Source organism: Micromys minutus (genome assembly GCF_963924665.1).
Source record: "Micromys minutus genome assembly, chromosome: 7".
NCBI classification, from domain to species: domain Eukaryota; kingdom Metazoa; phylum Chordata; class Mammalia; order Rodentia; family Muridae; genus Micromys; species Micromys minutus.
This window is the reverse complement of record NC_137976.1, coordinates 22,693,305-22,714,253: the sequence shown is the minus strand read 5'-3', so window position 1 is coordinate 22,714,253 and position 20,949 is coordinate 22,693,305. Positions and strand designations below refer to the sequence as shown.

General features: G+C 39.0%; 1 protein-coding gene across 1 annotated transcript in view; it reads left to right on the top strand.

Moving 5' to 3' along the window:
* ROBO1 (roundabout guidance receptor 1) overlaps positions 1–20,949 on the top strand; it is a gene marked incomplete at both ends in the record, with an annotated part of 702,311 nt that overhangs the window by 603,079 nt on the left and 78,283 nt on the right. The window contains 4 exons of the mRNA XM_080919233.1: positions 10,355–10,479; positions 12,386–12,557; positions 19,148–19,353; positions 20,759–20,840. Of these exons, the coding sequence (XP_080775359.1) occupies positions 10,355–10,479; positions 12,386–12,557; positions 19,148–19,353; positions 20,759–20,840 (585 nt within the window). The remainder of the gene's footprint in view (positions 1–10,354; positions 10,480–12,385; positions 12,558–19,147; positions 19,354–20,758; positions 20,841–20,949) is intronic.

Sequence of the window (20,949 nt, the reverse complement as noted above, 5' to 3'; positions counted from 1 at the left end):
ATGCTTGGTTTCCCTGATGGGTGCAGCCTCCTTTGGGTGGTAGACACAATCAAAAATCACACAACTGTGTGTCTTTGAACTGGGATGTGTGTTGTAAGAAGTTTGCTGTGGGAAAATGTAGCACTCCTGGGATGTAAAACTGGATTTATAGGTACTGTCTGGGGTGTTTCTTAGATCTGGAGTTAAGATCTGAAGAGTGGATAGGAATTAAGGCAGCAGGGAAAGAATGCTGCAGTTCTGTCATGTGGGATTAAGATGCGGTGTGGATTCACATCAAGTCCAAAAGGTCAGGGCAGCAGGCAAATGGCATAAGGAGACACCCAAGCGTCACACAGCTAAGGCACGCTAAGCCTGTAGCTCTAAATTTAAGAGAATTAAGACTACATTAAGGGAGTTTTTAATGCCAGAAAGTACTGATGGATGCTTCTTGTTTATGTTGGTTTGTTTTAGTCAATGTGGCTTTATTGAAGAAAAAAAAAAGCAAGATATTTGTCAGGTGAGCATTTTGGTAGTTGGGTGTAGAGTCAGTTGGGCCCTGTAGGGGAATCATACTGACATTCACTGAATGTCTGTAAACTGCCTCACAACGTGTGTGTTTATATGTGTAGACTGTTTCAGGTCTCAGCCTAGGTCAGAGATTCCTAACTCACTTAGGAGTTTTAGCATTACACATAAGGGAATTTTGAGTGCTTAGGTATAAATGGAATATTTATATTGCACACTCCCAGAGGCAGAGCACATTGTGAGAAAGAGGATAGAAATGGGAAGAGAACCCATGCAAAGATTGTTTTTGTATATGACATGAACATTGAAGATAGGGACCTGCAGCAGGGATGGTCAACTGTGCAAGACTTACAGGGGGTGGGTTAGGGATCTGATTGAGAATAAAGATATCACTGGATGGGTCATATAATTGGAAAGAGACTATAAGAACCAGGAGCTGGGGAGGAGTTCATAAAAGGTGTTCACTGTAGATGATGTGGTCCTTGCATCTGGGAATCCATAGAAGGAATGATCATCTGTATGAGACGTATGATGACCAGGGGTAAGGGAGCTAACTGAGAAGAAAAATACTATGGGGGGACCATGTGTAATTGGGAAGAACAGTATCAGGAGGAGTGGGAGGGGATAACAGAAGGTAAGGAAAGAAAACGTGATTATAATGCGTTGCATGTGAATGGAAAACTGCTGAAAACTATTTCAGTCCTCCTTAAGTGGTAGGAAGTGAATTGGTGGACTCAGAAATGCTCAGAAGCTAAGTCAGTCATGGAGTCTTTATTTTCAAGGAGGAGAACAGAAAGATCTAGGCTTTCAGCTTCAAAACCTTGACACCGGGTCTTTACACTTTGAACTACGGTCCTGAGAACTTGTGTTTCGTGGCACGCAGGTTGTCAAGGGTAACATGGCAGGTGCATTTGAATCATGTGTTCTTTAATGCATTGACACACAGTGGGCAACATTTGAATGATTGCTCTAAAGAAAAGTGGGTAATCTTCGAAAGAAGAGAAGAAGACAAGCTTTTAGCCATTACCTAAGATATGTCAGACGTTGCTCAAGGTCAGGGTGCACGGTTTGCTCTAGACCATCTTCAGATAAGATTTAAGTTAAACAAAGCATTGACTGCAAGGTTTCTCCATTCTGTCCGGCACTGCTGGCCTCTCAGGACACATCATCCCTTGTTGTGATGGCTGTCCTGGATGCTGTGGTCAGATAGATCCATCAGCATCTGTCGGTCCTGTTCACTGGATACTGGGAGCTCTGCCTCATCCCCTCTCTCTCCCACATCAGTCCTGACAACCAAAATTGCCGCCAAAGCCATTGTTCTACAGAATGACATGAGGTATTTGATCGGAGGCAAAAAGTTCACAGTGTTTTATGTATCCATTAAGCACATTCTAAAATATCCCCTTTATTCTCTCTATTTTTATGTCTGCAAAGTTAAAAGACATAATGACAGGCTTTTATGTTAAACTCAAGCCTTTCCCCCCCAAAAGAAATAATACCATGTATTAAAGTACCTGAAGGGCTTCTGATTGTTAGTGATATTATCATTCATGTGTATTTATGCCTGAAAGTCTCACATCCCAGTGAATGGGTTTCCTTGGTTCAAATGAAGATAGCTTCATTACTTGAAACCCAGTGTTCTGCTGTGTAGCCAAAAATATGCTTCTTCCTTAAAGCTCCATGACTTTCCAACCCATTCATTTTCTTCCACAATGAGGTTTAAAAGAACGAGAAAAAAAATCTCATCTGTCACACTTGTTAACTGAGCCCTACTCTTCACTATAGAAGAGTATGAAAATAAATCACAGGAATTTAAGGATCCAATAGAAATTAGCTGTCCATAATAAAAAAAAACAGTCTTATTAAGAAGAGTTTGGAGTAGATGATTTCGTTTGTAGCCACATGAAGAAAGCTGCTGTTCTGTTTTCTAATGACATAGATTTTTCAATATGGAAGCTTACTATAATATAAAACCTTCTAGTGAAAAATACCAGGAGTTTCAACTACATGAATTATTCCCAATTACTATGGGAGTCTTATGCATTCTCATCTCTCTACCCCTTTACTGCTAAAGACAGAGCCTGTGCTAACTGTATATGAAATGGCTAACAGAGAGGTACCCAATCATTTATTTCACTTGTAAGGATACAGTGATGTATTGGTAAGTATTAAAGAAGATCCACCAATCTTCGCTGTCACCGGAATCATAGAGCCACATGGCATTTGCCGGGTCTGCAGACTCTCTGGTCCAGAGCTCTTAAAATGTCTCCATCTGACTCACCAAGTTCCTAGTTTTCATCCCAGGTGGCTACTCTCAGGTCCCAGCAGTGGCCGCCCTCCTGTGACTCTCTGCCTTGAACTCTGCTCAGATTCCCTTCAACTGTTCCCTGTGGTGATATCCCAACAAAATCACAACTCTAGAGGCTTGTAATTCATCAGTCAGATTTATATCAATAAATTTCCATTCCACAAAACATCCACAAAATAAACTTAGAGCCAATTGATATTAGTATAAACTGCCCACCTAGATGAGACAAGCTGTCCTGTAATAATTCATCCTGTATAAAATATTCATGGCTACCTGTGGCTATTTAAAGCCACACATGAATGGTTCATCCTCCTTCATCTTGGCTTCTTCTCCTCTCTCTTTTCTCTGACCCGGAATTCCCGCCTACTCCTCACCCAGTGATGGGTCCCCTGAAATCTTTTTCACCGCCCAATCACAGGCCTTGCCTTACCTTGTGCCTGTCCTCATCGGCATAACAATTACACACTTAATATATATTTTTCATTAGACATCAAGTAATGGCATATTAATGTAAAACACAAAATCTAATCATAGTGTAGTTCATAAATATTTTACCTTTTTTTAATGTTTCTGGTATATCTTAAATTTAACACTAAGAATGATTTATGTAAAGTTCTTCATCAATTGAAAATGGTATTACTAGAACAGAATATTTATATTTTCCAATTGCTGCTTGAATCCAGAACCTCATGCAGTTATTCACACAGGTTGCCACTGAGCCACATCTTTAGACACCGTAAAGAATATTTTTGAAGTCCTTTCAAAGCAGACTTTACTAATGTGTAGATATAATCTATGGAGAAACTTCTGGGCAGCGTGGTCTATCCATCTATTCAACTTTGTGCCTCAGAATAGCCACTTAGAAATCACAGCATAGCAAATGCTGTAAGATTCTAAGTTTCTGTTGCTTTGCTGTCTACAGTGTTAAGTTGACACTGCTATGAGCAAGTAGAAACAAAGTACTTGTTAAGACCCTTAAGGACATCAAAGTCCGCAACCAGTATATAGTTCGCTGGCCCTTACTGCTAATTGCTGCTTTCTTGCTATGGTCCAAATGTTGGTGTCCTTTGCCAGGCAGAAGCTTCTAAGTTTTATAGTGTCCTCTTAACTAATTGTTTATCTTAGTGCCTGTGCAAACAGTGTTCTCTTCTGAAAGCCTTTTCCTGGGCCAATGAGTTCAAGCGTGTGTTGTCAACTTTCTTGTCTGTCAGCTCAGTGTATCTAGTTTTATGTTCAAGACCAATCCCTTTTGATTTGAGTTTTGGTTTGGTTTGTTTGTTTGTTTTTTCTTTTCTTTTATTGGATATTTTCTTTATTTGTATTTCAAATGTTATCTGCTTTCCCAGTTTCCCCTCCGGAAACTCCATATCCCATCCTCCTACCCCTGCTTCTGTGAGGATGATCCCCCATCCACCTACTCACTCCCACCTCCCTCCCCACCCTGGCATTCCTCTACTCTTGGTCATCAAGCCTTCACAGGACCAAGGACCTCTCCTCACACTGATGTCCAAAAAGGCCATCCTCTGCTACATAGGCAGCTAGAGCCATGGGTCTCTCCATGTGTACTCTTTAATTAGTGGTTTAGTCCCTGGGAGCTCTTGGAGGTCTGGTTGTTTTTTTTAATACAGAGTGCTAAGTGTGGATCTCTTTGTATTCTTCTGCATGCAAACACCCAGTTTGACCATCACAATTTATTGAAGATATCTTTTTTTTTAAGGTAATACTAGCTTCCTTATTGAAAATAAGGTGTCTATAGGTATTTGGTCTGTATGGTCTTCAATTTGATCAATGATTTTGCTTTTGTGCCATTAAAATGCTGTCGCTATGAGGTAGGAAGCAGAGATAGAGAGATTAGGAGGCACTAGGAAGAGTTAGAAGGTGAGAGTGAAACCTCCTACGTGTGGATGATCCAACTTCATTGGATGATGAATGACAGATTCCAAGTCACTCTGCTGTCTGGAGACTTCTTTTGACATACTACATAAAAAATGGAACCAATGCTCATTTTATGGACCAATCTCTGCTCTGTGGGGGGGGGGGGGGGAGGGGGAAATGTTTGACTTGATTCCCAAAGGAAAAGTAGAGGAAGAAGAAATGTATAAAGATTTTGAAGCAAGTTGGATAACTAATATTTTAAGAAGAGAAAAGAAAGAATGATGGCTTTCTTTGAAAACATTGGTAGAAGAATGTGTAGCGTGTGCCACGTGTGTCTGTTTACTGACTTACTGGTTGACATGGGAACAAATACAAGGTGCTGTGAACTGTGGATGGGTTTTCATTAAGGTATTTGGAATCATTTCCTGATGCTCATAGTTGTTAAAAGCTTAAGTGTTCCATTGTTCACACAGAGTTTTCTCAAGGATTTCTGATGCTTTTAGTTTTTATGATGGTAGATGTTCTTAGATAACATTTCTGGTCTTTAATAGGCTATAAGAATTATCATTTGTCATTGGTACAATATGCAAAACTTTTAGCCTGAAGTTCTGGCATGTGATTCATTCTGGTCCCAATAAAACTGTAAGGAAGAAAGGGCACTTTAAAACTTAAAGGAACAGCTTCCAGTAACTGTGTTGCCTTTATTCTATTTTTTTTAATATAAAGAATTTAAAAATACGTGAAATATTTAAGGGCATATAGGAATAATTTTGTCAAGCCTCCTAACTTAACTTTATTTGTCTGGTGAGATCAAGTTTGTTTTCAAAGGTTAATCTGTGAGACAGCACTACTTTTGTTGTTACAAAGAAAATTTGATGAGCGTTTTCTCAGATCCCCTCTCTCATAGCTCCCGAGTATCCTCCTGCCATTGAAGTCAATTGCTAAGATATTAAGAAATATAAAAATGACCTCTCTGCCTGCTTTGATTCTACAATTTTTAAACTCTTCTAAATAATGCCTATTTTCTCACCAAAATCAAAAATGAAATTGCACACATGTTAAATATTTGACACCCTTCAAAATATTGCATTGTACATGGGAACTCTTTTCTATCTTGTGACAGAACTATCTCAATGCTGCTGTCCTTGACCTGAATGTAAACTACGGGAACGAATGTCATGTTTTGGGTTGGGAACTTTTTATTTGAATGAAATGGTTTGTTGGTTTCTACTGTGATACATGAAGGTCTTCTGCATTTGATAACAGTGGTCTTTGCTTCTGAAATAAAGAAACAGGGGGATTGATTTCTATAATTTTGAATGTGCATTACCTCATTGATATATGTTATGTTTCAACATGAAAATGAATGTGACAGTGACTTTTAAATACTTTGTGTATTTTCCTGTTCTAATCATTTCTCCCTAGTAAAAATATGCACACGTATGAGCTAAGTATTAAAGTCTTCCATCTAAACTCACGGTCATGGACTGGTATGGTCCTCATCAGAAAGGCAGATTCTCAGACCCACCCACCCTGATCTTTAGAGTCATTATCCAATTGTATGGGGTTCATCTGTCCATATAGTAAAGTATAACTAGTGTGAGTTGAGTGGAATACCATTGTGAGTGTGAAACGTGATGGCAAAGCAGAAGATTCCTGAAAGATAGTTTGCAATATTATTACCGTCATCCCATTTTAACTGGACCATTTTTCATAGTATCGATTTCAAGACTCATTCCTATTTTCCTAAGTTATCATGACTGTGCTCGAAGTGCTAACAAATATTCATTCATGGATAGCGTGACCAGTGTACCTAAGTGTGAATATGTTCTTTGGTGGGTGTGAAAGCAGAACCACAGTTAAGTCAAATCTTACTACTTTGTCTGTTTCATGTTCATTTCTTTATTTTTATTTATTCCATGTTTTCTTTTTTTTTGTTTTGTTTTAGTTGGGTCTGGTAAGTTGACATTTTCTTGGCCATCTCCTAATCACCGTGTCACTGTGACTGGAACTTCTCTTCCCCTTCCCATCCATACCCTTCCATGTCCTTCAACCAATCAGCCTCCATGTCTCACTTGTCCTTGGCCACAAAGACAGACTGCACAGAATAAATCTGCAGGAAGTATGGGTAACTGTGACAAAGAGTAAAGGTAATGGGTTTGCTAACTTTCTGTCTTACTAAGTCATGTGTGATCTGAGCCCTTTAGTTATCTTCTTGCTGAAATAAGGGATAAGTCAGAGGATTGTATCTTAGTCAGTGGAGGACAGTTTCATTGACTGCCTCTATAGTTCAATTCCTGGCTGACCTTGTGCTTGAAGCTTCTTACTGCTCCTTTCCATTGTTTTTTGTATGAGATTAATTTTATTTCATATGTGGATTAACCAAGTGAAATATATATAATTTGCTTTTTTTTTTAATGAAGAAACATCAGGGTCCTTTGCACTTATAAGATCCATCATTCAGTAGTGTGGACAGAATGCCACGTTGAGAGAAATTGTGATGCTGAAGGGCAGACCAGAGCATCGTTTTCACCTCAGTTCTCTCTCACTGCTGTTTTAGGATACATGGTTATTATTATTTCATATGCACACATGTAGGATGGGCTTTTCAATAACGGAGTATGTTAGGCACTGATTCCACTGAGCTATTATTGAGAAGAAAGAAAGCTCAAAATGTAAAACAGTAGAGATTGATTGATTACATTATTTATGATAGTACATCAGGTATTCAACAATTATCAAAATGGTGTTTTAGTAGGATCTTGTTAAAGAATATTAGTTTCCACGGTCGAGTTATTGGAAGTTCTCCTTTTTCTTCTTTGACCAATTTTTCCATTTACAGTACCCACTGCATTACTATATTGGTTACCTCATTATGTCCTTTGAACAGAGCTAACTTAACTATTTTAGAATTCAAAGCCATTACAATATATAGTGATAAAACATCAAATCTGTGTATGTGGTGAATCTCTTCAGTCTAAATAAATACATACTAATAAAAATTTATTTGATCCTTTTTTTCTTAAAAACTGTACCTGATATCTGACATGCATAGAGAAAGGATTTTTTTCCCTGTGTTTATTTTATAAAGCATGATGTTACTGCCTTCAAACTCCTAGATAGAAGCAATTCTGGTTGTAGGCCTTCTGGGTAGCTGGTCCTATAGCTGGTCCTATAGCTGATGCCACCACACTAGTCTGAGGACGACTTTTAAATTGTGTTTCTAAGAAGTCTCTTGTGGCTGACATCACTGTTGATATTGGCTAGAGACTGTGCCTACAGAATATACTAAATCATTTCCAAGGAAATATCCTGTGTGGAAGGATTGCTTCAGGATAAATGTAGTTAGCATAAGGGTTTGTATTCCTTTTTCCCAAATAAGCCTTTGAGGTTTGAGAAGAGCTGGCATTTTATAAAAGAAACAGTTTCTGGCAAAGATTCCTAGTCGAGCTCCTGAGATTTGGGATGGAGACCACCCCAAGGCTTCGCTTGACTGAGTGGTTTGAACATTTATATTTTTCTACTTGGGTTCCCTTCGTATTGGAAAGTCATCTCTCCCACACATCTAATTAATCACTTGGTTTTCCTTCATTGAAAGAAACCAAACTCTCGCCTAGCTTTCGGTTATTACCCAGTCAGCTCTAAGTTCCTAAGCCTGAGCCCCCAAGTCACTTATTCTAACCCTTACCTAAAGAGGGAAACGCTCCTCTTGGACTTGGTACTGGAGGGAACATCCCCAGGCAACCAGGAGCATGTCTTTTATTATACCTGTGTGATGACAGTGAGAGCTACACTCACGAGTAAACCACCCAATTACAATCACAGGTTTTCTACCAATATATATATAAGCTAGAACTTCAGTTTGACCAAATTGACCTCCAACTCTGTCTCCCGGCCTTGTATTTTATCTTCTGTAAGTCAGAGAACATTTGAAAACATTTGACCTTATTTTGCAAGTGTCCTATAATTTTCTAAACAACTGTTAGATTCTCTACTAACCTTCAATTTAAAAAAAAAAAAAAGAAAGAAAGAAAAGCATAAAAGAAAGTACATTTATCTAGAAGTTAAGATTTAATTACTTTCTTCGGTTTTTATTACAATATTAACCATAAACAAATGACATTATATTATCTTTTTAAAGAATGCTTATATTGACATTTATGATTATATATGTAAAGTATGCATCTATTGAATAGGTTTTAATATGCTTTATGATTGCAATTATCACATATATAATATTCTTTATATATAAATAGATATACCAGATACAATTGGCCTAAAAATATAACTAAAAAGAAAATTGTCTTTCTAAATATATTTTTTGGGGGGAAAAAGAGCTGTTCTCCTTGGTTCCCAAATAAGTAAACAAAGAAACAAATATGTCAACAAAGTTATAAATGTAGGATCTGGGAGGACACCAAGGATGGAAAGGGAATCCGAGAGAGAAGTGAGTAATGGAGTCACACATAATCAAACATGTCACACACATGTATAAAAGTGCCAGAGTAAACCCCATTATTATGTCTAATTCAAATATGCTAATAAGAAAGCTTTGCAAAAGAAAAGCACCTCACTCTTGTAAGCAGTGTGGCAGCCACATTCTTGGGTATAATCTGAATGGGACTTTTAACTCAGGTTTGTTTTAGGGAGTGACCTTAAGCGACTGATTTCAGTAAGCAACTGAAAATACTTTTAAAGGAACAAAGGCCATGAGGGGACAGGCCATGAGAAATGTGTTAGAGGCTCCCAACCCTGTGTAAGCTGTTGGAGGTCTGGCTTGCACTGAGACAACAGGGTGTGATTAGCTTTTTCAGACAGCTGATAAGAAATGGATTGGAAAAGCCTACACATTAAGTAAAAGGACACACTCAGTACATAGTGTTTGAGTTTTTTTTCTTTTCCCGTGCAATGCCTAGCCTTAACTCGGGCTCCAACTCCCCACCCAGGCCTGCTCTGTCAACAGGCATATCTTTCAGCTGCATTTGCCCTCAACGTAACTGATGCGATTTTCTGACACACTATTGACTGGTGGATGAAGTGGCCATTCAAGTCTGTCTAAATCAAACAGTTAGGACGACGCTGGCGGTATTTATAATGTCAGGATGAGCAGATGTTCTGAATTTGCCCTCATTTCCATATAGATTCTGTTTGAACATGCCCTTGCCCATGTAAATGAAGGGGGCAGGCGACTCCACTGTTGCTTTAAATCCATTTCTATTCAAATAATTGGGCTGAAGATTTTAAATGGCTCTAATTTGCATGGTAGCATTTCAGGAGCTTTTGAGGTAAATTAAAGTAATTTCAACCCCTGCCTGTATCAAGAGATCTTGCATGTGCGTGATTAGACATCATTCACCTTGAAGCAACTCTCAGTGAGGGAAGATAATATTTATTCATACAATAAATTCCGGGTATGATTTGAATGGAAAGGGTCAGTTTGTAGCTGAAGAATTCTCTTAAATATGAGGATTAATTCCAGGTCTAGGTTAAGTAATGAATCTCTTCACAATACAACTCTATTTCATTCTATAAATATGCACTTAGCAATTTTACTTTAAATGAAGTGTGGGAGGTGGTCCGTTATTGTAGTGAGTTGTAGAAAATGAAGGCAGGACTGTGGAGGGTCTGTGGTGCCATGATCTGATTTAGTATGTCTTGTTCCTTTAGAGCCACCACATTTTGTTGTAAAGCCTCGTGACCAGGTGGTTGCCTTGGGACGAACTGTGACTTTTCAGTGTGAAGCAACTGGAAATCCTCAACCTGCTATCTTTTGGAGGAGAGAGGGGAGTCAGGTATAACTATTTTCTGATTTTTTTTTTTAATATGGGTACTTGTTATCTGCAACAAAAAAAAAAGTTCAAGCATCATAAAATTACAGATCAATCATGTTAGTAAGAAATGAATTAGTCCAATGTTTAGAATTAAGAGAAAAGAGAAAGGGGCCTGCATTTGAACTCTCAGAGCCATTTCCCACATCTTATTTTAATACTCACAGTGGTGTGCCACTGTTCTGCCAGGTAAATGTTCCTTTTATTTTGGAACTGTCCATACAGAATACTATTCTGTCTATAGAATTCAATTCCCATTCCTACTCTGTAGCTCTGTAGAATCACACCGGGTTAGTAATTAACAATAAATTAATTATATTTGGGATGAAACAGAGACGATGATCTGGGAGTTCTCCAGAATCTCAGAGACGTATATATCTCCCGAAGCTCCAAACAATGTGAAATTTCCTTGAGCACCAATACCGTGTCCCCTAGAGTTCAGTACTTCCTAGTCTCTAAAGCTTGTCACCTGTGCTTCCCCCTACAGGTAGACTGTATTTCCTAAGTGTTCTATAATCTAGACTATTAGCAGGTTTCAGTGCAATCCGTACAGCAACTGTCGAGTTTAACACCTCTTCTCCCATCTCTGTGATTGTTTTTTCCTTCTTAAATAAGGTGAAATACTTTCCTAGAAAAGCTAATTTCATTCATTTTCAGTACGGTCATTCCAGTAAAACAAGCATCTGTTTTACTGATGCTTGACCAGTGTTTGGGATTCCACTGTCCTGCTGCTGAAGGTTTTTCTAAAGAGCAGGTACATTGCTCATTGTACTGAACTCCGTGATCTTTCGAGAGCAGTACCTACCAACTTCAGCTATTTTAAATTTTTACTCTGGTTGACAGACATCATGGTTTGATCATAGCATATTTGAATTCTAATATCTTGATGGGTTCTAAGATACTCCATTTGGTTGCACAAAATTAAGTGTGCTGAGAACAAGCTAAAGGCAAGAATTCATAGAGCAAGAAATGAAATTGGATTATGCAAGAATATCTTAGAGCAAAAATTGTAATCCACAAGATGTTTCTGTTTTACTAGTTAGGACACTTCAACTGAATTCATTTCCAAATTTTTTAATTAGGTTGGTTCAACAGTGCAAATCATTTTGCATGAAAAGACTCATTAAAACTTGCTCCACCGAGTATTACCTAACCCTTTACAAAACAATTCTTGCTAAATAGCACCAAAACTTTAAAAATAAAGCAATATCCTCAGTTAGGAAAAAGTCAATATAGGTCCCCTGAAAAACAACAGGTGAAGTGCCATCTTCTAAGGAATTGTGTATTTTTGTTCAATTCTACATGGACTCTAAAACCTCCATAATATGCAGTTTTATCTCCTAACAGGAGAACGAGATATACCAGTGCTAAGTGATAGATAATTGGTCCAGAACATTAGGAATCAACAGCAGGAGGAAATGCTTAGTATGAGGCTAAAATTACATCTTTCCATATAGTTTATCAGAATGATTTCAGATGTTCAGTTTGTTTATATTTTATACTATTAGCCATTAGTATATAATGCGAGATTTTGGTTGTAATTATCATATATATAGTTTATCACAATTTAGTTCAATATTACTCTCAAACTAATTGTTACAAAAATGCAAGTGAGTATTGAGAATTTTATCATTTTTTTATATAATTTCATTTAGTTTTGTATTATTAAACTATGTTTAATAATATGTATTTATGCATGTGCACATTCAATATATATGGTTTGTGATGAAAGAATATTTAGTGTATATATGTGTGTGTGCATATATACATATATATGTATGTAGTTACAAATGTATGCATTCCTTTGTCCCACTGTTCGGACCTGGCAGTTAACCTGTTTCTATTCTTTCCTCCCCAATTCTGGTTTTAGAATCTGCTTTTCTCCTACCAACCTCCACAGTCCTCTAGCCGGTTCTCGGTCTCCCAGACAGGGGACCTCACTATTACCAATGTCCAGAGGTCCGATGTCGGTTACTACATCTGTCAGACTTTAAATGTTGCTGGAAGTATCATCACAAAGGCATATTTGGAAGTTACCGATGGTAAAGTAAAACATTTTCTTTCAAAATAATCCAAGTTGTTTTAGAGTCTGAAAGAGCCTTGTGGTCATTTTCATGTCAAGTTTCACATTCTTCCTTACGATTCTTTTAGTGTAACTAAAGAGGGTGTTGGTACAATAGCCACTCTATTATTGGTTTTCTTTTAAAACATACTATAAGACTCTGATTACTGATCAGATTCCTAAAAACACAGAGACTCTCCTTGAGTGATTGCATTCTGAAGAGCTGAACATGGGAAAGTTTTCAAGTTTCAGAGAAATGCCCAACAAGTCAAAGTCTTGTAGAATCTGTAGACTCTCACTGTAAGCCACCATTTCTAGTATTTTCTCTAAATGAGTAAAAATTGATCGGTTTTCTTCATAGTCTTGATTCATTCTGTTTATTAATTTTCTAAACATGATCAGCTATTGCCAAATATATTATAAAAACATGGTAATTGAGAAAAAATTCCAACCTACTTATGATAAAAATCATAAGTAGTGATTTTTAAAAAGATGGAAGAAAATATAAATTGCCTATAAATATATTTATACATGTGCACGTATATTTGTACATTTGTGATATAATATTTTAGCTTATGAAATATATTTATTTCATTAAATAAAATGTCTATAACTATATGAAAGATTTATAGGTATATGTGCATTATTTATCATACATGCTGAGATACCTATACCTCTATTAAATAAATGTTTTACATGTATAAAATATATTTCCATGTATATAACGTCTGTAATATACCTATTGTTGCAGTGTATTTGTGTATGCTTGTGAGTATGTGTGTGTATAATCAAGAAAGCATTACTATAAATGTCTTTGAAATTACAATGCCATGCTTTTTGTTTTCAATAATGAATTTATTTGAAAACTTAAAATTATTTTTACAATTTCAATTCCAAGCAGCAGATTAAGGGTCCTAAAAAGCAAGCACGTCATTGTCTTTAACGGAAAAAGATGATCCCAGAATAAAGGAAGAGAGTCAGAAATGCCAGCTTACTTCTTTCTAGTTGACTGTGCTGTTTGTGTGTCTTTTGTGCTTGTGGGTGGATGTGTGTGATACTGAAAACTTCAGGTGCCTTCCACGTGTTATTGGGATGGAGTCTCTCACTGACCAGAAACTGGTCAGGAAGGCTGGGCTGGCTGACCCTGGAGCTCCCAAGATCCTATTGTGTCTGCCTCCCCAGTCCTAGGATTAAAATGCACACAGAGTAGTTGTTCCATCATTATCTCTAGAAGAGCGGAGGCTTTCCATGGTTAACTGCTCTGCCATTTGATTTAAATTCAAATGGGCATAGATAACTGCATAAAGCATAGTCTCTCCTCTGTTCAACAGATGGGATAGATGTGATAGATGCTAAGTAGATATTGTTGAGTTTCAGGGCAAAAAAAAAAAGAAAGAAAAGAAAAGAAAAGAAAAGAAAAGAAACTTCTAGGGAGAATTCAAAACCAGGACTGTTTCTCTCAGAAGTCCTCAGTATCTTATTTCTTGCCTTTGATGCATCCTATACATAATACTGGAAATGTGTTTGGGACACACGCTGTGCCTTGTAGCCATTAGATCATAGTTTTAAGGACCTCCTGATAGAAAGCAGAGTTTTAAAACATTGCTCAGACTCGTAGAATTGCAACTTACATGGCTAGCTATAAGATAGAAACAACTGTGGAAGTTTTCCCAAATACCTCTACGCTCAGAATTAAAAGCTGTGATTCCTAGGCCAAGGGCATGGCTCACTCAATAAGGCTGTGAGTCTGAGTTTGGGTCCCCAAGACCCCCATAAAAAGCCCATCAGGGTCATAGGTCTGCAAGCTCAGAACTAGGCAGGCCAATAAGTGAGATTTAGGCTTACAAGAGACTCTGCCTCAAAAAAAAAAAAAAAATGTGAAGAGCAATAGTGGATAATACCCAGATAAAAGCTCTGGTCTGCACCGTGCAAACATACACACACACGCACACACACACACACACACACACACACACACACACACAGGTCTTGTCCTTAATGGTCATCATAATAGTGAGTCCTGGCAATACCGATATTTTTATGCTATCAAATCTTTTGACCTGTTGGCTTGTAAATGGAGTATGTTCTCCATATTATTTGGTTTATCTTCTTGACCTTCTGTATTGTTGGCGAGCACAATGAAGGGAAAGGCAGAGCAAAGCATAAGGCAGGAGGGGAGTAGCAGCCGTCTGTGTTGGGATACCTGTACGTGAGGTTCAGCCTCACTGACACCGCCCAAGGCCTGTGGACATTGATACCTGCTTACTATTAGGTTACAAGAAAAAGGAAGATTCTCGAACAACAACAGCATTTAAAGCCACTGTGTTCGTCTCTGATAAATCTGGTACTCAGTAAAACAAGGCTGTTCTCCAGCTCCTTTTTTATTTAGACAAGTCGCTTGACTCTAAAGTTTCAGCCCCTGATTGCTAACAGGGGCGAAGACACACAAAAATGTTTATATTGCTCTGTACCCAAAAATCTTCTGCTTTCCATAGACAGCTTTTTAAAGCACAGGAAAATGGATGAAAATCGAGATGTTTACTTTGATGTTTGCTGATGTACACATATCCATTTTCACACGTGAACCACTCTGAAAAATCATATATTGACTTGCTTCATTACACACTTCCAGTTCTTGCACGCTCTGTCCTATTGTCTGATATTTCTTTTGCATAATTCCACTGTAAGGAATTTGACACTAATTTAAAGTTTGTCTTACTATGTGTACATTTAGGTTTTACCTATCAATGGAGCATATTTGTTGATACAAACTGAGGCACTTCATTAGTATTTTATTACGACATTGATGAAAACACTGTGATTTTGTTTTCTGTGCCTAGAAGTGTGAACGTGTGTTGATGAAGTCCAGTGTTCTGAAGTCAGCTCTGACTTACAAACTAGCTTTTTGTACAGTACATGCGAGTGTCTGGCTTTTTGCAATTCCCTAAGCACACCCATGACTTCTCTTTCGTCCCCGAATCCACTGAGCGCTCCTGAGTCAGTTTGAACAAGTATCAGTGACCTCTTTTTATTGATTTTAAAATGTAGAGACATATAGAGAACGGCTCTGTGGATAAAGCAACCCTGAATATGTGAGGACGAGAGTTTGGATCCTCAGAAGCCATGTAAAAGGCCCCATAATCCCAGCACTTAGGAGGTAGTTACGTAGGACGTCTGGGGGATGTTGGATACCTAGACTAGCCTGTATTGTGATGCTCCTGCCTCACAAAACACTTTGGCCCAATAAATAAAATGGGGAGCAATGAAGGAAGACACAAGGCTCAACCTTTGGTCTCTACATACATGTGCATGTTCATACATGGTGACATGGACACACACCACACATGCACACAAGCAATCGCAAAAAAGTGTGGATTAAAGAATACAGTGAGCTAACCTTAAGACACATGGCAGATGACAGACGTGCCTTTTTGTTGCTTTGTTTTTGTTACCTACCCAGTAGGAATGGTGCAGAAATAACGGACCGAAAGAGAACCCACAGTAAACTGGGTCAGGATAGAATTGGGGAGGTACACCTGATACCTCACAAAACAGCTCTGGGCAATCAGATATAAGTTATAATATACCCCTCACATGTGATGGCTTTTAAACAGAGCAACACTACCAAATACCAGTCATCTTAGCAGGAGACGTACTGATAATCAACTGGAGTGAAGCCCTCTGTTACTAATTCAGTTAACGTCTGGTTATGTGTATCCATTCTGATAATCAGTGGGGCACTTCTAAATGCCCAGCGGATTTACCAGGAAGGACGTGCAATTCAATTTTAGCAAGCCTCCAGATATAGCACGGAGAGGGTGTTTAAAGGCTCCGGTAAAGGAATTGTTGGCTTCCTTTTGCCTTCAGAGTTGTAGCTAAAACACTCCTGCCAAGCTTAACGATTCAGCTTCCTAATTTCCTAGTTGCACTGGCAAACTTCACACCAGTAAAGATGGCAAGGACCGAAGTGGGGGCCGGCAGTGCAGACGCATAGCCGCCCAGCTCACTGTTTTTTTTATGGGAATGCATAAAACTAATAATTATTGCATGATAAACGAGGAACAAATTGAAGTGTGACTCCAGCTTGTGGAAATCTTTGGTGCATAAAACTTTGAACATGACACTTCCAGATTCGCAAACGAAGGCATCCAAAGTCCCGTTCCTCTGGCAGCCGGGCCCCTTCAGTCAGACAACTTGTTAGAATTCTCTCGCCCACATTTGCATCGCTTCCTTTTTCAAACTCTGAGATCCAGAATTTTAGAGCTTAATAATTGAAAACAATTTCCTGAAATTAAACAAACAACTTGAATTCGTCTTAAAGAAGTCTGTGGCGGATGCTAAGCCGTCTGACTTGGGAGATGGGAGGGCTTTCCTAATTTTGTTCTGCTTCCTCCACATTTGGATTAGAGTCTCACTAAGAAAGTGACTTCGAGACATGACTGTTTTCAGGTGTTTTACGTTTCACAATGATTTTTATTTAAGTAAAATTAAAAAAAAAATTCTTTGGTCCTTTTTCTAGGTTTAGGTTAGTACTGAAAACAGTCTTGCTGTGTGGTGGTGCCTCTAATCCCAACACTTGAGAGGCAAAGACAGATGAATCTCCAGGTTTGAGGCCAGCCTGGTCAACATAGTGAGGGCCAAGACAGCCAGGCCAACATGGAGAAACCATAGGTAGATAGGTAGATAGATAGATAGATAGATAGATAGATAGATAGATAGATAGATAGATAGATAGATAGATAGATAGATAGACAGACAGACAGACAGTTTCGTACATACATACATACATAGATACATAGATGCATAGATAAAATTAAAAATAAAAATAGTGAGGGTTTTCTATGTGAGATATCTTTGTGCGTGCATATGCCTTTTTGTGTCTTTTTTTTTTTTTCTTTCACTCTAGCATTTGTTTTGCTCTGTGATGGCTTATCTTTTTATTTGCCTGTTTTATAAATCAAAAAAGAAAAGAAGGCATGGGGTTGTATGGGTGGAGAGATGGGGTGGATCTAGGAGGAGAAGGAGGGTAAATTGTAAGCTAGATGTATTGTAAGGGGGAAAGTATATTTTCAACTAAAAGGAAACAGTGTTGACTGGATGGGTTCACCATGTGTGTTTAGTCTGATACTGGGTGCAGGGTGCCAAGCTTGGATGCCAACCTCACTTACCTATCTGCACTAGCCTTCCACCAATATGACACTGAGTAACTTCCAGTGCCTCTGAATTCATTATACTGTGAGGGTGCTATTTTTTTAAACTGCGCATATATTTCAATCGAAAAATTATTCCAACGTCCTAGACATTGCTCAGTGGATAAAGGGCTTGCCTCACACGTGTGGAGAGTGGAGCGTGTGTGCATACAGTCAATGCTAAAGCTGAGAGGGTGAGGTGTTGAGCCTGTAATCCAAGCATTCAGGAGATCGGAGGGGATTTCCTGCAAAGCCGGCTGTCTGGACTGGCCAAACCGAAAAACTGTGCTTCCGGAAGAAGCTGCTTCATAACTAAAGCAGAGAGCAGTATTAAGGCACCCAACAGCAGGCCCTGGATTCTGCACTCACATGCATAGACATGCATGCATATCCACCCACGTGCACCTGCGCTCGCTCTCTCTCTCTCTCTCTCTCTCTCTCTCTCTGTCTCTGTCTCTGTCTCTCTCTTTCTCTGTATCTCTCTCTCTCTCTCTCTCTCTCTCTCTCACACACACACACACACACACACACACACACACACACACGCAAAAGAAGAAGAGAAACAAAGAAGGAAGGAAGGAAGGAAGGAAGGAAGGAAGGAAGGAAACGGGGGGTGGGGGGGCAAGCAGGCAGCAGACCATTCTGAAGTAAAAGAGACAGAGTTCAATTCTATTTGTTTATAAAGAAAAGTCCAATGCACTTTTTTAAAAAAGATTTATTTATTTTATGTATGTGAGTGTACAGTAGCTGTCATCAGACACACCAGAAGACGGCATCAGATCCCTTTACAGATGGTTGTGAGCCACCATGTGGTTACTGGGATTTGAACTCAGGACCTCTGGAAGAGCCATCTCTCCTGCCCCCTCCCCCAGTGTACCTTTTAAACTCCAAAATTGTCAAACATTCTGCATGGCAGCTTCATTTTATGGTGACGTGGATCACTGCTAAAGATAAAACAATTATGAAATCAAGTTGACCTTGGTTCATTCATTAAAATCTGTCTCATTTCTATGGGATAAACGTGTTAAACGGTTCTGGGTTTTTGGCTTCTTCATGCTTACAGTATTCTATTGTCATCATTAAAAACCTTCGTCACCAGCCACTGCCCTTATTCAATTTCTGAACACTTAGATCAGTCCCTAGATAATGTAGCATGCGCAGACCCCGTTGGTCATTTGAAAGGCGTACATTGTATCTCACTTTCATATTCCTAATCAGTGCATCATGCAAATGCATTCTGAATAATGCATGTCTCCACTTTAATTACTTGTTTAATTATCTTTATTTTTTTTTTCAAAGCCTACAGCAATGGCTGTTGCTCAGATGATTAGAAAATTGCTTCCAGTTGCAGAAATCCATTTCCTGTTGTTTCTTTTGGCAGTGATTGCAGACCGGCCACCCCCAGTCATCCGACAAGGTCCTGTGAATCAGACTGTAGCAGTGGATGGTACTTTAATCCTCAGCTGTGTGGCCACAGGCAGTCCAGTGCCCACAATTCTGTGGAGGAAGGATGGAGTCCTTGTTTCAACCCAAGATTCTCGGATCAAACAGCTGGAGAGTGGGGTACTGCAGATCCGCTACGCTAAGGTAACTTACCAAGACATCAGGGACTTCCTGCTCGGTTCCACTTTATTTTTTATAGGCAGCAGCTTGCATTGAAGTGCTGTCACCTTGATGAAATCCTAAACAAAATACTGATACATTTTAATGGGAGGCATCATTTGTTCAGACATGTCACGGTGCCTGCTTGAGGTGATTTGACTCATAACTTACCTTATGGTGAATAATTTAAAGTCCTATAGAGATAGGAAAAAAATGCTTTGGAAGACAGGTTAAGGAAAGTGGTTGGGGACTTGAGAGAGGGTCTGTGTCCTCTGTGTCTGTGCACCTGTGTGTGTGTGTGTGTGTGTGTGTGTGTGTGTGTGAGAGAGAGAGAGAGAGAGAGAGAGAGAGAGAGAGAGAGAGAGAGAATATGCAGGCATTTTATAAGTAACTAGCAAGGTGATTTTTCTAGTATTGTTTTATGCAGTGGACTTGAGTCTTACTGTTGTAACTATTTGGCCCAGCATTTTGCAATTCCAGAATATCACACACGGATAATGTTTATAAAGCCACGCACCAACTCAGTTCACATTTCAAATGCGAATGCTACGTGATAAAAAGCCCACAGATGGGTGGAAACGAATGTAGGGATTTGCCAGCCCGGGTCATCTCAGTATTCCTCCCTTCAGGACTCTCTTACATTGTTTTGATTTCGATTTTCTTCTGTAGTCTTGTTCAGACAAGCTTTTGAGGCATAGGAAACAAACGTCCTGGGCTGCAGTCAGCAGGCATTTCCAGCGCCTGATCAGTACCGTGGGTGGCTTCTTTGGAGTTCTGAATCTGCGTCACAGTTGGGTTTGTGTGCCACAAGAGTTGCGGTGTTGTACCTCTTTATGGCAACCGTTGTAACATTGTTCTTGCTCTCTCCCGAGCCAGATGACAATGTTATCTGAAGATAAGAGATGTTAAATTAATCAGAAGTGCATGGCTTTAGCATGCTGTTCCCAGTTTTAGGCTCAGCCAAAGTTTACTTTGGGCTTCAGTTTTCAGAAGGGAGAATGCTTGTTCCAGCAAGGGCTTTGGTTTGATGCCTGAGACCGAACAATTTAAGATACCATATGATTTGGTTTTTCCTAATCTTTGATCCTAAACCTAGTCTGTTAAAGATCTATCTATCACACTCACACACACACACACACACACACACACACACACACACACACACATCACATCACAATTAGGATAACCATATAAAGGCTCTTTATTTCTGTCTTCCTACAATGTTTTGAGAAAAAAAAATTCATTACAGGGACATTTCTGTTTCTTAGATTTTAAAGTAGTTATCTGTATTCATGGGCTATAGACAAACCTGTAATTGTTTTTCCAGCCCAGGAAGGTCTTGATGATTCCACATGTTTTTTTTTTTTTTCTCTTCCATGTGCTTTCACAGCTGGGTGACACTGGACGGTACACCTGCACTGCATCGACCCCCAGTGGTGAGGCCACGTGGAGTGCTTACATCGAAGTCCAGGGTAAATTCATACATTCATCTGAAAGTGTTTTTTGACAAAGCCAATGTCCTGGTCCACAGGAAGGCCAGTTAATGCGTTGCCTGCATTCATGTGCCAATTTGTGTATGTA